Consider the following 12,848-nt stretch of genomic DNA (forward strand, 5'->3'; position numbering starts at 1 on the left):
GAAAAGGCAGCCCCATATCTGCTCGTAGGTGTACCCTTTGGAACCCCCACTCATTCCACTTCTGGCCCAGAGTAAAGGCTTTTAAATACCGCAGAATGGGAGGCACGCCCTACAAATCTGAAACTGATTAATCAACCCCCACTCATTCCGCTTCTGGTGCATGCCAAAAACAGGTTACTTCACAATTCAAGCAGCAGTGCAAGTTTGACTTGCAAGTGTAGCGTTAAGCAAGTGAAGTATTGTGCATGAGAGGTGTTGGAAATACGGACCATTACCACAACAGTTTGATATAAAGCATTAACAAAATATTAGTCTGAAGTTTTGGCAGAATATCTGATTGTCCCTGCGAGGAAGCTAAGACTTGGTCATATTTTCCAGCAGGACATCAACTCCAAAGATACATCACTATCCACACAGAAATGATTAAGTGAAAACAACAGATAAAGTAATGAACCAGGAGTGCCAATAATTGTGAAATCAGTTTTTTTGGGGAAACACATTTTTTTATTTGAATAATGTAAGACTTTTGTTGATTCCATTGAATCATTAATAATACTTTACACTTGTTGGAAAACATTAACAGATAATGTTAATGTAAATAACATTGTATTATTGTATTATTTGTTAGTTGTGTATGTACTGTAGTAAGCCACTGTATACACTTCCTTACATTAACGGGGGCTTGTGAGTTGTGTATTGAAACACACACAAAGATGGGACTGTGTTCACATAGTGCAGCTTTCATAGGCCTGTATGTAATAGCAGACTGCTGAACTCAAACATCCCCACTGTGGCACACAGATCATTGTGAACAATACAGTAAACAGAGCAGTGTAATACAATTCAGATTTTTGCTGCTGTTGTTGCCTATCCACTTTGAGGTTTGACACATTGTGTGTTCAGAGATACTCTTCAGCATACCACTATTGTAATGCATGGTTATTTGCGTTACTGTCACCTTCATGTCAGCTACATTTTATGCGATATAAATAAATTATTATTATTATTATTATTATTATTACTACTGAATGAAGTGCTCAGTGATTTAACCCTGGGCACCCAATAGTGTAATCAGCACACACAACATGTAAGTCAATGCTTTAAATGAGATTTTATTTGATGCGCTACACAGAAAATCAATCAGTAAATCGACTTAGAGAAAGAACAGGAGTAGAACTTCAGCAGGTGTTGCGTACATGAAAAGCAGGAAATAAAACTTGATCCCAAGATTGATTTCTTTACCCGATTTCTTACATACTACACCGGGCTAAAGTGACCAGCTTTAAATGTGGTATCAGCCACAAAAGTTAGTGGGAGGAAGCAAAGCATTCACTTCCACTTCACAGAGCTGAAGGACGTTCTCTCTTGGAAGGTGCACCGTCACGTAGCGTCCCAGCATTAGCCCGGGACAGGGAAAGGTTTTAGTCTCTCCTGCTGTCATAGTTTCAATCTCGCTGCACCTGCAAGAGGGAACAGAACAAAGTTGCTAAGGGGCTTATTTTGAATAATAATTGTCAAATTATTAATAGTCCTAACTATGAATATGATGCTTCCTCAGTTACAGTAGCTAGTGTGTGATGAGGGGGAAGCTTATCGTGCGGTTGGGCTGTTAATGGAAATGATCTGTCAGTGTGAGCTGGTCTGTACTCTGGTCTGTACTGCAGAGTTAAAGTGTGGGCAGGTCTGTCCTCTGGTCTGTACTGCAGAGTTAAAGTGTGGGCAGGTCTGTCCTCTGGTCTGTACTGCAGAGTTAAAGTGTGGGCAGGTCTGTACTCTGGTCTGTACTGCAGAGTTAAAGTGTGAGCAGGTCTGTACTCTGGTCTGTTCTGCAGAGTTAAAGTGTGGGCAGGTCTGTACTCTGGTCTGTACTGCAGAGTTAAAGTGTGGGCAGGTCTGGACTCTGTACAGAGGGGGCTGTTGGCAGCACTCTCTCTCTCTGAAGGACACACTTATCTGCTCTGCCCCAAATAGAAAGAGGGCATTGCAGAGGTGAGACAGACATTATGAAGATGACCAGGCATTTCAAAAAAGTGTTTGTGAATATGAGGCTCTGCGTGTAAAGATGGCTACTGACCGTGCATTATTGATGCCGTGGTTCTCCAGGGAGTCGCCGATGAGGATCTGAGCTCCACCGATCCTTTCTGCACAGCAGTCTCCTCGGGTGGTGATGGTGACGGAGGTGATTAAGTAGGACTTCAGCAGGTCCACCCTCCACCAGGCGTCGGGGCCGATTGTGGTGTGGGCACAGGATCCATGGCTGGCATCAGAATCTCGGTTTCCATCAATGGCATAGGCTGCCAGGCTTAACACTGCCCCAGGGCCTGATGGAAGCCTTGATTGAGTGGCCTTGCCGCGTAAAGCCACGTTCTCTGCAGGGGGAAATGAACACAACTGAGCCAACATGGCTGTAAAATGCTGTTACTTTATTAGCACCCTGGACAAACCCTGTGTCCTGTGCAACTGCAGCAGTACTGTGAAATTACCCATCATGCCTTTGGGTGTTCAGCCAAATTCTCCACGGCAGAGGCTGTAAGTCACTGGCCATCGGATCACTTTGGCTCATTGGGTTTATGAGTTGGAGGGAAAGGTTTGTCAGGCATAATATGAGTCTGATATGTGAAGCTGGCTTTCATGCTTAAATGTTTAGTGAACCAATAACATTAAGTTAAATTCCACAAGGTCTGATATTACTTCAGTTAAATCATGTCAGTGGCAATAGTACCTGAATTGAATTGTACTTATATTCAAGTGGTAAAAACATTTGCCTTTGGTCAACACTTCCAAACACCAATTTTTTTATCTCACTCGGAACATTAATTTCAGACAACTGATCCAAATAGATATGGATAAAGATTGATGAAGACTTTTTCAGCGAAACACCTGTACGCTTTCATGCACAGGTGATTTCCATGGCAGTGCATGTGCATGGGGTGAAGTGTACCTTCTGTAAATCCTGGAGGAACTGAGCTTGACTTGACGGCTGAAAGTGCCACGATCTGAACAAGTAAGATTATCACCTTCATCCTGGAAAAGAGGGGAGAGATTATTGAGCAGAGACCAAGTACATTTTGGAAGTATTCTGGGGAAAATGTACATTTCACAAGTCAAATCTTCAAACAAATATTGAGTTGACATGTGGCTCTACATTGTGCATCCTCAATTTAATTTATTTTATTTAGTTAATTCGACACAACAGATTTTTCTTCCAATGCAAAGCATTATGAAGGTAATGTGTGCTAGCTAACTTAGCTTAGGTAACCAGATAGCCAGCATGAACCACCAATGATGAGACCCTTGAAGGAACATAACTCTTGAACATATAAAATATTTTTTTACAAAGAGATGAATTCAATGTGAAGATCACGGGTTACCCCATTTAGGGTTAAGCAATTTATAAACATAGGATACAACATTGCGTCATGGCTACATTTTCTCAGAGAAATAAACAGTGAAACTGAGCACAGCTAATGTTCAATTAAATGGTTGAAAGCTTTCAAAAACTTCATCATTATTTTTGGTCAGATTGCTAATAGAGAGCTTTTCAGGTGCATCTGCAGGTAGATCTATTCAGTAAACTCACCTGTCAGTAAGGCAGCAGGTTCACAGGTAGATCGTTGGTAGTTATTTGGTCTCCAGTGCAGACGTACCCAGAATGAAGCCTCTTAAATACCCCAGAATGGGAGTGCACTCCCTACAGATCTGAAACTGAGGACAAATATTTGTGCAAGTGGGGTGTATGATGATCCATCAATGCAAAAAAAATGCATGAACAATGAGGCAACATCTTCATTTCATCCAGATTTCCAAGGAAGTTTGTGCTGATGTGTTTATCAGGGGCCTAGTCAGAGCACCCGTCCCCCTCCCTCAGTGACCGATTTCCAGTCAGTTGAGCAAGGAAGGCCAATTTCATAACCAGTGTCAAACCTCTGGACACATTCAGCGCTTTTGCCCACGACGGAGAAATCAGCCTTCTTCTCAGCCGCCTTTAAACTACTAATCCCCTCTGCCAGAGGCCACAGATGAGGGCGACAGGCGACATTGGCTAAGATCTGTTGGCTGCCAGTCGGAGGGTTACTGGTTCCATCCCACCCTAGGTGTGTGAAGTGTCCCTGAGGAAGTCACCTAACACTAAAATGCTCCTGATGAGCTGGTCGGTGCCTTGCATGGCAGCCAATCACTGTTGTTGTGTGAGTGTATGTGTGTGAATGAGGATCATCAGTTGTACAGCGCTTTGGATAAAGGTGCTATATAAACGCCGACCTTTTACCATGTGTGCAGAGAGGCCTCAGTGGAGACTGGCCAGTTGTCAAGGTAACGATGTCAGGAGAAGATACTCCCTTTATCCTTCACACAGGCTCACAAGTCTCCATGCTCAAGCAAAGCACATTCCGTGAACTATTTGGTGAGCTGGGAGCCGGCCTCCAAGGCCCCTCCGCTTGGCTGAGGCTAAAGGCAGCCGATGGCCAACAGGCTCCTCGTTGGCTGTATGGAGGTAAATCTGGGCACTGGCACCACTCTACTTCCAAAATGTGGCATTATTATTGTGAAAGATCATTGTCTCCTACAGACACCAGGCCTCTTGGGAGAGAATATTATCCGAGGCAGCTGGAGGATGACACGTTAAAGACCGGACTAGCCCTCCATGCCAACCCAGTGGGCCAGCAAGCGTGCAGAGAAGCGCTGGCTATCTGCCTGCCTCCAGGTTTACCCAACCAGATGGTAAAGTGGGGTATGTGTGTGCACTGTACAATATTATTGGCCCACCTAAGCAGGAAGTAGTATTCATGGAAAGGGTTTGGGGGGGTGCTGGAGGACACTTGTACCTGGACCTGGTGGAGCCATTGTCTGATCAAGCCAAGCAAGACTGTTCCTGACTAGTGGCCAGGGCTGTGGTCAACACTGATGGTGGTAGGGTGCCAGAGAGGCTGAACACTCTGGGTACATTGCCAGTATACCTGAAACGGCATCAAAAGGTTGCCTGCACACTTGAATAATGACACTTTGTGATATCCAGGTGCTCATATTTTATTGTATTCTGCAACAACACATGAAAATAATGTCCAGCTGCAACAGGTTGTGCGACCTGAAACCCCAAGTGATGTCTACATCCCAGCAGGCCTGAGTGGAGCAGACCATACCCCAGAACAGACACAGCAGGTAAATGCTTTTCTATGCGAGCACAAAGAGGTACGATACGATACACTTTATTAAAGCCCCTTAGGGAAATTTGTCTTGGACTCATGGCTACATACAGCTTATCAATGGCTCTACAAAGAAGATAACAGACAACACATTACAAAAAGTACACATACCATCCCTTATATTGCACCATCCCATATATTGCACCATCCCTTATATTGCAATATATTGCACCATCCCATATATTGCACCAATCCTTATATTGCACCATCCCATATATTGCACCATCTCTTGAATACACATGACACTATCTAACAAACACACATGACACAATCTGACAAACTATACAGTATTTAAAAATCTGATGGAAGTAGGCACAAACAAATATCTTAACCGGTTAAGCTTCCATCTAGGTACCTTATACCGTCTGCCTGAGGCAAGAGCTCATATTCACTATGGAGGACATGGGATGGGTCAGACAGTATTCTCTGCGTCTGACTAGAGACAGACTGTTCCTTCCTCCCCATGACCTTCATGGCAGTCTGTACTAGACGCATCAGCTTAGATTTTAATTTTACTGTCAGGTTGCCATACCATGCTGACATCCCATACCTGACCATGCTCTCTAGCACAGCTTGATAAAAAATAAACATAATCCTGTTGTCTACGCCATGTACTCTAAGTCTACGAAGAAAGTAGAGTCTCTGCTGGAGACGTGAGCACAGACTCTCCAAATGTGTATTCCAGCTGAATGTGTTGTCTAAATGAACACCCAGATACTTGTATGAGCAGACCTGAGTAATTGGTTCATTATGAATCACTACAGAACTATGCTCCCCCACTAGCTTGGGGTCTAAGATCATCTCCTGAGTCTTCCTCACATTAAGGATGAGGTGATTAGTGTCACACCAATGCACAAACTTCTCTATCTCATCAAAGTAAGCTGTGGGACGTGTGTCCTTGTGCAGCAGGCTAAGGATAGCAGTATCGTCTGAGAATTTAAAAATAAGATTCCTGGGGCAGCTGTTCCTGCAGTCATTTGTGTATAATGTGAAAAGAACCGGTGAACTGACACAGCCCTGAGGGGCACCTGTACTCATCGATTTAGCTCCCGAAAGGGTGTTGTTGACTCTGACTTGCTGAATTCGATTGGTTAAGAAAGAAAAAAAACCATTTAATTACAAAGGGGTTAACACTCATATGTTTCAGTTTCGTGACCAGTAGATGTGTCTGCATCGTGTTAAAGGCGGAGCTGAAGTCAACAAATAGTAAATGTGAGTATGACTTGGGGTCTTCTAAGTGTTTAATAACAAAGTGGGTGATGCTGTTAATGGCATCGTCTGTGCCCCACCCCTGCCGATAGGCAAACTGGAATGGGTCTAGTTGATCTTTCACCTCCTCCTTCAACACAGATACCATATACCTTTCAAAGCATTTCATAACAATACTAGTTAAAGCCACAGGTCTATAGTCATTATTTTCAGTTGGGCAAGGTTTCTTTGGGACTGGAACAATTATAGATCTCTTCCAGAATGCAGGGACAATATGTGAGTCCACTGACCTCTGGAAGATGGGACACCATGCTGGAGTGAGTTCTTCTGCACAGGTTTTCAGAAGAAAGGCAGAGATGCCGTCTGGGCCTGAGGATTTCTTTATGCATAATCGTTTAAATAATGACTGGATCTTAAAGGGGTCAACTCACACCCCAAGACTCTGGTCAGAAGTGGAAATGGTCTCCAGCACATTATTACACTCCAAAGAAAAGTCCTGAGTTTCAAACCCCAGGCCTTTTTGGATTATGTTCTATGGACAGATGAGTCACAAATGCTGCTATGTTATTATGTTTTGCCAAAAATGAAGGAACTGCAGCCTACACAATCAGGTATCAATTGTCCCTTGTTCTTGTTCATTATATTAGCTGACTATTAAGGACTAATATTAGAACTAATGTTCCTATAATAAATTGCTTGTGGATTTTTGTTTTATACATTATGAACCATAGTAATATCTGTGGTGTTATTGGTCAAAAGTAATCTTTGTTAGGAAAATGCTAAATATATACTATTATACGAAACTAAACCACAGTTGCTTATACTGTCATTAGTTTCATTCAGCCGATATTAATCTCTATGCGCATATCCTGACATAGCCATTTCAGTAAAACAAGAAAATGAAATAATAACAATAATCCAGCTATTACTACTATTAGCACCATATTTTATAACATTCACGGTTTAACTTTTATGCTGTGACATTACCAATACTGCGCCTTTAAACCCAGAAACAACAGCTCACTCCCAACTTCACTAGTCTAACGTTGTTCTCCCTGCTGAGCCACGTGGCTATGCTAACATTATGTTACTGATGTTTTTCTCAGAGAGGGTGGACTTGATCTTGGAATCACAGAACACCATGAGTGTCCAGCTGCAACAGGTGGTGCGACCTGAAACCCCAAGTGATGTCTACATCCCAGCGGGCCTGAGTGGAGCAGACCATACCCCAGAACAGACACAGCAGGTAAATGCTTTTCTATGCGAGCACAAAGAGGTGTTCTCCATGTCTGCCCATGACTGTGTACAGGCCGATGCTGTGTTTCACCCAATCTCCACAGGGCAGGCACCACTGACAAACCCAACCAAATGTATACCAGGAGGTGCGTACATTGATCCAAGGCATGTTGGAGGCAGGAGTGATCCGCAAGACCTTCAGCCCTTGGGCATCACCCATAGTCTCAGTGCCCAATAAAGATGGCACTTTAAGATCTTGCATAGATTATCGTAAACTCAACAGTGTAACCTCCAAATATGCCTTCCCCTGGCCCCGCGGTAGAAGAGTCTTGCACTCTGCTCTCGAAGGGCAGGTTCTTTTCCAACCTCACCAGCGGATACTGGCTGGTGCCATCGCACCCCAGTGACTTTGACAAAGCCCACAGGGCTCTATGAGTTTAGTAGAATGATGTTTGGGTTGAGTAATGCCCCTGCCACTTTTCAGAGGCTTATGCAGTCACATCCGGGTGATCAGAACTTCCAGTCTCTTTTGATCTATATTCCTGATATTATTGTGTTTAATTGTATCATTAAATCAATTGGCTAGAGCCAATAAAACATTTGAGAAAAGCCTGGGTATATGCACGCATTTAGTAAAATAACAGTGCTGTGCTTTTTGAAGAGAGTTAGAGAACTGCAAGACTATCTTTTCAGGAAATTAATAAATATATAAATAGTCCATTTTCATTTTCAAGTCCTTCTTTGAAGATCTTTCTGCACCATATTTTTTTCTAGCTTTACCCTCATTCCACATTCTCTGTTCACATTCCACAATGGTCATCGGCAAGGTCATCTGTGATATACTGCCTTATGCATAATTTCAGCAAATGCTTCTCTGGCCTCTCGCTGCTGCTGCAAAGCTAGGTGATCCGGTTTCACTGGAGGAAGTATACCGTTGGATTCACACCTTGGACACCATAAATAAAGGGAGGTCACCAGATAGACATGACATGTGATGGCAAACATTCTCCGTTTGTGTTGGCTGAGTCCTTTTTGGTGTACTGATGCTGCCTTGTTCAGTAAACTTCCTGGTGAGAGTCATTATCTGTGGGGAGCGGCAGGCCTGCCAAAAGGATTTATAGCACATTTAGTAATCATTAATGACACTCACATTGCCTTTATATAGGGAATGGAGAAATAGAAAGCCACAACACATGCAACCTGTGTGAGGTGAATATGTAACGTTATTAAGGAAATGTTGTGATAAATTGCATACCTTTTTGTTTTGAATGTGATACGACACTGTTCTTTGATATTTATTTCTGAACTCATTCAGGGGAGTCAGTGATGCTATTCACAAGCTCTATATTTGCTGCTGCTAAACTGTTCTACAGCCACTGAGCCACAGACATCCCTACTTCATGTTACAGCCCAGAATTGTACAATTTCAACTTCTTTCTTACACACTATTGTGCCATGTGCTGGAATACAGTATATTACATTATTGGCATTTTGGGTCTTATCCAGAGCGGCGTACAGTTGATTAGACTAAGCAGGAGACAATCCTCCCCTGGAGCAATGCAGGGTTAAGGGCCTTGCTCAATGGCCAAAGGCTCTGCGGATCTTATTGTGGCTACACTGGGATTAGAACCACCGACCTTGCGGTCCCAGTCATGTACTTTAACCACTACGCTAAAGGCCGCCCTCCCTCCCTAACTCACCACCATGATTAGCCTTAGACTGTCATGGCACTTATGTATAGATTGTATAGATATTGTTACTTGTATAGATATTGTTGTTTTTTATTGGCTGTTGTATTGTTGTATTCTGGCTGCCAACTGTGGTATGCTAGTTTGGAAGTTGATTGTACACTTCAAGGGTTCTGATTATCTGTATGTTTACACTTGGACTCGGAACTGTACTGTCCTCTCAGGTCCTCTTCACAGTTGTGTTTGATTTGCACTTCGTTGTACGTCGCGCTGGATAAGAGCATCTGCTAAATGCCATGTAATGTAATGCAATGGTTGAGTCACCCTGGGAGAGGCCACCCTGTATACTCAAATGTTTAACTTTTCAGTCAATGTCTGTACTCTGGTCTGTACTGCAGAGTTAAAGTGTGGGCAGGTCCGTACTCCGGTCTGTACGGCAGAGTTTTCAGTCTTTTCAAGCCTTATTATTCCACTCTGTCATTCCAGCTGAAAACTTTGAATCGTTGTCCACACGGCTACAGGACAAGTTACCAATCGAGATTACCAGTTTACAAATAACACCAACATTTCTACAGGTGATGTATGTAGAATTGTCATTAGCAAGGTCTTCTGTGATATATGACCTTATGCATCATTTTGGCAAATGCTTCTATGCTAGGTGATCTGGTTTTCATTGGAGGAAGTATACAGTTACATTATTGGCATTTGGCAGTTGGATTCACACCTTGAATAAAGGGAGATCACCTGATAGATATGGCATGTGATGCCATCTGAGATGGGGGCATGTCAATTCTTCAGAATGTTTCAGAGGCAAACATTCTCTGTTTGTCCTGGTTGGTGTGCTGTATGTTGAACGTCTTTGTCCAGTGAACTTCCTGGTGAGAGTCATTATCTGTGGCAAGTGGCTGGCCAGACAAATGGACCCAGCGATGACTCATCCAGGAAGTCACACAAGATCCCAGAAGAACATGCAAAGACCTGCAGGCCTCTGTAGCCTCAGCTAAGGCCAGTGTTCTTGACTCCACAATTAGAAATAGACTGGGCAAAATGGTCTTCATGGGAGAGAAGCAAAAGACCGAAAGAAACCTAAATGCTCAGTTCACATTCGCAAACAGAGTGCCTGGATGATCCCCAGGCCTTTTTGGATTATGTTATATGGACAGATGAGTAAAAAATGCTGCTATGTTATTATGTTTTGCCAAAAATGAAGGAACTGCAGCCTACACAATCAGGTATCAATTGTCTCTTGTTCTTGTTCATTACATTAGCTGACTATTAAGGACTAATATCAGAACTAATATTCCTATAATAAATTGTCTGTGGATTTTTGTTTTATACATTATGAACCATAGTATATGTGGTGTGTGCAGGGAAAAATGCACAAATAAGATATCACAGGTGAGAATTGTCCGATGAAACAGATCCAGTAAAAAACATTAATAGCTATACTTGAGTTTAACTTTCGTATTTATTTGCAAAGAAATGACAGAAAGTGAGAAAGCTTACCGGCTTTCTGATTTGAATCAGACATAATACGACTCTTATACACACTTTTCCAGAAGGGGGGGCTTTACCAAAACAAAAAGACATGAAGCTGGCCACAAACATTTATCAGTAATTTGTCTTCTGAATACCCCTTGTTGACCTTGCTGTAAGACCAGAATGTGCTAGCTGAGAAGCAGAGACCTTAAGGTCAAAGGCTGTCTGTCTGCTGGAGAGAGACAGAGAAAGACTCATAGTAAGCACTTAATTCAGAAAGTGGTCTAATAGTAATAAGGATTATCACTAAAAGGTTATTTGTAATCATGTAATTGTCTTTATGTTAACACACCTTGTCAATTAAGATTCAATTAAGAAAATTACCCTTACAGGTGTTATTGGTCAAAAGTTATCTTTGTTAGAAAAATGCCCCCTACAACCAAAATAACACATTCAAATGGTCATAAATCAAATGGTACCATTTAACCATGGTAACTCTTGATCAAGAGGGTTTCAAGGCAGTCCATTTTACCTAAACATAGGGACCACCATGAATCACAATTTCTAATGCAAAAAATGTCCTGTTATTTGTCTGAATTTGCATAAACTCAAAGTGCAATTGAAGACTTAAACAAATATCTCCTTGCCACAGGTTGTGTAAGGGTTGGATTAAAGGTTCAAAATAATAAACTCATTCACCAGCTCCCAGCCCGGATCTCCTGTCTCGGGTTACTTTTCTGAAGAATAATGCATAGTCAAAGCTCAACTGAACAAATATTATATCTATCTGCCAAAGCTTAGATACACAATGGGTCAACATATCGCCTATATAATGAGCACAGACCACACATCGATATCAGAGTCTCTGCTGAGATCAAGGTAAGCTTTCTCATATGTGTCATTTATGGGGCTTCCGTTCGATCTGGATTTTCAAGTTATTAATGTGATATGAATTTATGCAGGTTTGGAAAAATCATCCAGTGTACTATCTTGCACTGCTCCGAGTTTAGTTTAAATGACATTCCCAGGTTTCATGGGTATCTGATGGAAACAGGGTGTGCAGTGTTTAGTAGTGGTAATAATGTTATATAGTTAGTTTATCCATTGTATTGGCTCTCACAAACATGCCCAACTACAACCGTCCATTTGTCACTGGCAGGCATTTATATAGCGCCTTTATCCAAAGTGCTGTACAATTGATGTTTCTCCATTCACCCATTCATGCACACACTCACACACACACCGACGGTGATTGGCTGCCATACAAGGCCCCGACCAGCTCGTCAGGAGCATTTGGGGGTTAGGTGTCTTGCTCAGGGACACTTCGACACAGCCCAGGCGGGGGATCGAACCGGCAACCCTCCGACTGCCAGACGACTGCTCTTACTGCCTGAGCCATGTCGCACAGGAAAAATGTAACATAGTTGCAGAGAAATTTGTTACCCCCATCCGTGTGTAAGATAATTCAGTATAATTTCAGCTCATCAAAGAACTGACTACCGGCATGTTATTGAAGTGATGACTATTTTAGCGAATCACGTTACATTTCCAACGGTGTATAATTTGTTAGGCTTGCATAAAACAACACAGCATTTTTTCGCCTGCGTAACATTTCAAAAACACTTCTTGAGATTTTATGCCAAAAAAAGTTGATGTTTAACAACAAAAAAAATATTTTGGATTGAATATTTCCATGTTCGTGGGCATCTAAATATATTCTCTAAACATTTTATTATTATTCAGTATGCTTAGAAATAAAGGTTTTGGGAATTTTTTATTTAAATCACTTAACTACCTTACTAATGCATCTCCAGTTTCAATTCTGTTCTGTAACTCCGCCTCCCTATTCTATCACTGATTACTTGCTTAGTTTCAGCGAAGTATTCGCACCTGTCTCTCTGTATCTCTGCATCTCCTGACTCTTTGCAATTGTCTACTCTCTAGTCCGGAGCCGTTTGTATTACATGTGTGTCTTTGTGAATCCAGTCCGCGTTTTCGTTTCCCCCTCGTTATTGTCCTATTACCCTTTCATGTG

At 42.2% G+C, this 12,848-nt stretch overlaps 2 protein-coding genes across 2 annotated transcripts in view; one reads left to right on the plus strand and one right to left on the minus strand.

The window, feature by feature from the left end:
- Nucleotides 1-12,848, plus strand: part of LOC133123832 (fucolectin-1-like) — a 128,437-nt gene that overhangs the window by 56,663 nt on the left and 58,926 nt on the right. The window lies entirely within an intron of this gene.
- Nucleotides 1,128-3,718, minus strand: LOC133123815 (fucolectin-1-like). The gene is made up of 4 exons (XM_061234414.1): nt 3,581-3,718; nt 2,942-3,024; nt 2,075-2,369; nt 1,128-1,460 (listed from the first exon to the last, which is right to left on the minus strand). The coding sequence occupies exons 2-4, from the start codon at nt 3,021-3,023 to the stop codon at nt 1,295-1,297; spliced, it is 543 nt and encodes a 180-aa protein (XP_061090398.1). The 5' UTR covers nt 3,024; nt 3,581-3,718; the 3' UTR covers nt 1,128-1,294.

Source organism: Conger conger, chromosome 1 (genome assembly GCF_963514075.1).
Source record: "Conger conger chromosome 1, fConCon1.1, whole genome shotgun sequence".
Taxonomy (NCBI): domain Eukaryota; kingdom Metazoa; phylum Chordata; class Actinopteri; order Anguilliformes; family Congridae; genus Conger; species Conger conger.

Bases quoted from the DNA above. Each gene is read 5' to 3' on its own strand.
- LOC133123815 (XM_061234414.1), bottom strand. From the start codon at position 3,023: ATGAAGGTGATAATCTTACTTGTTCAGATCGTGGCACTTTCAGCCGTC. The intron at 2,370-2,941 runs GTACACTTCACC...TTCCCCCTGCAG, and splicing joins TCCTCCAGGATTTACAGAAG to AGAACGTGGCTTTACGCGGC. The intron at 1,461-2,074 runs GTCAGTAGCCAT...TCCCTCTTGCAG, and splicing joins CACGGCATCAATAATGCACG to GTGCAGCGAGATTGAAACTA.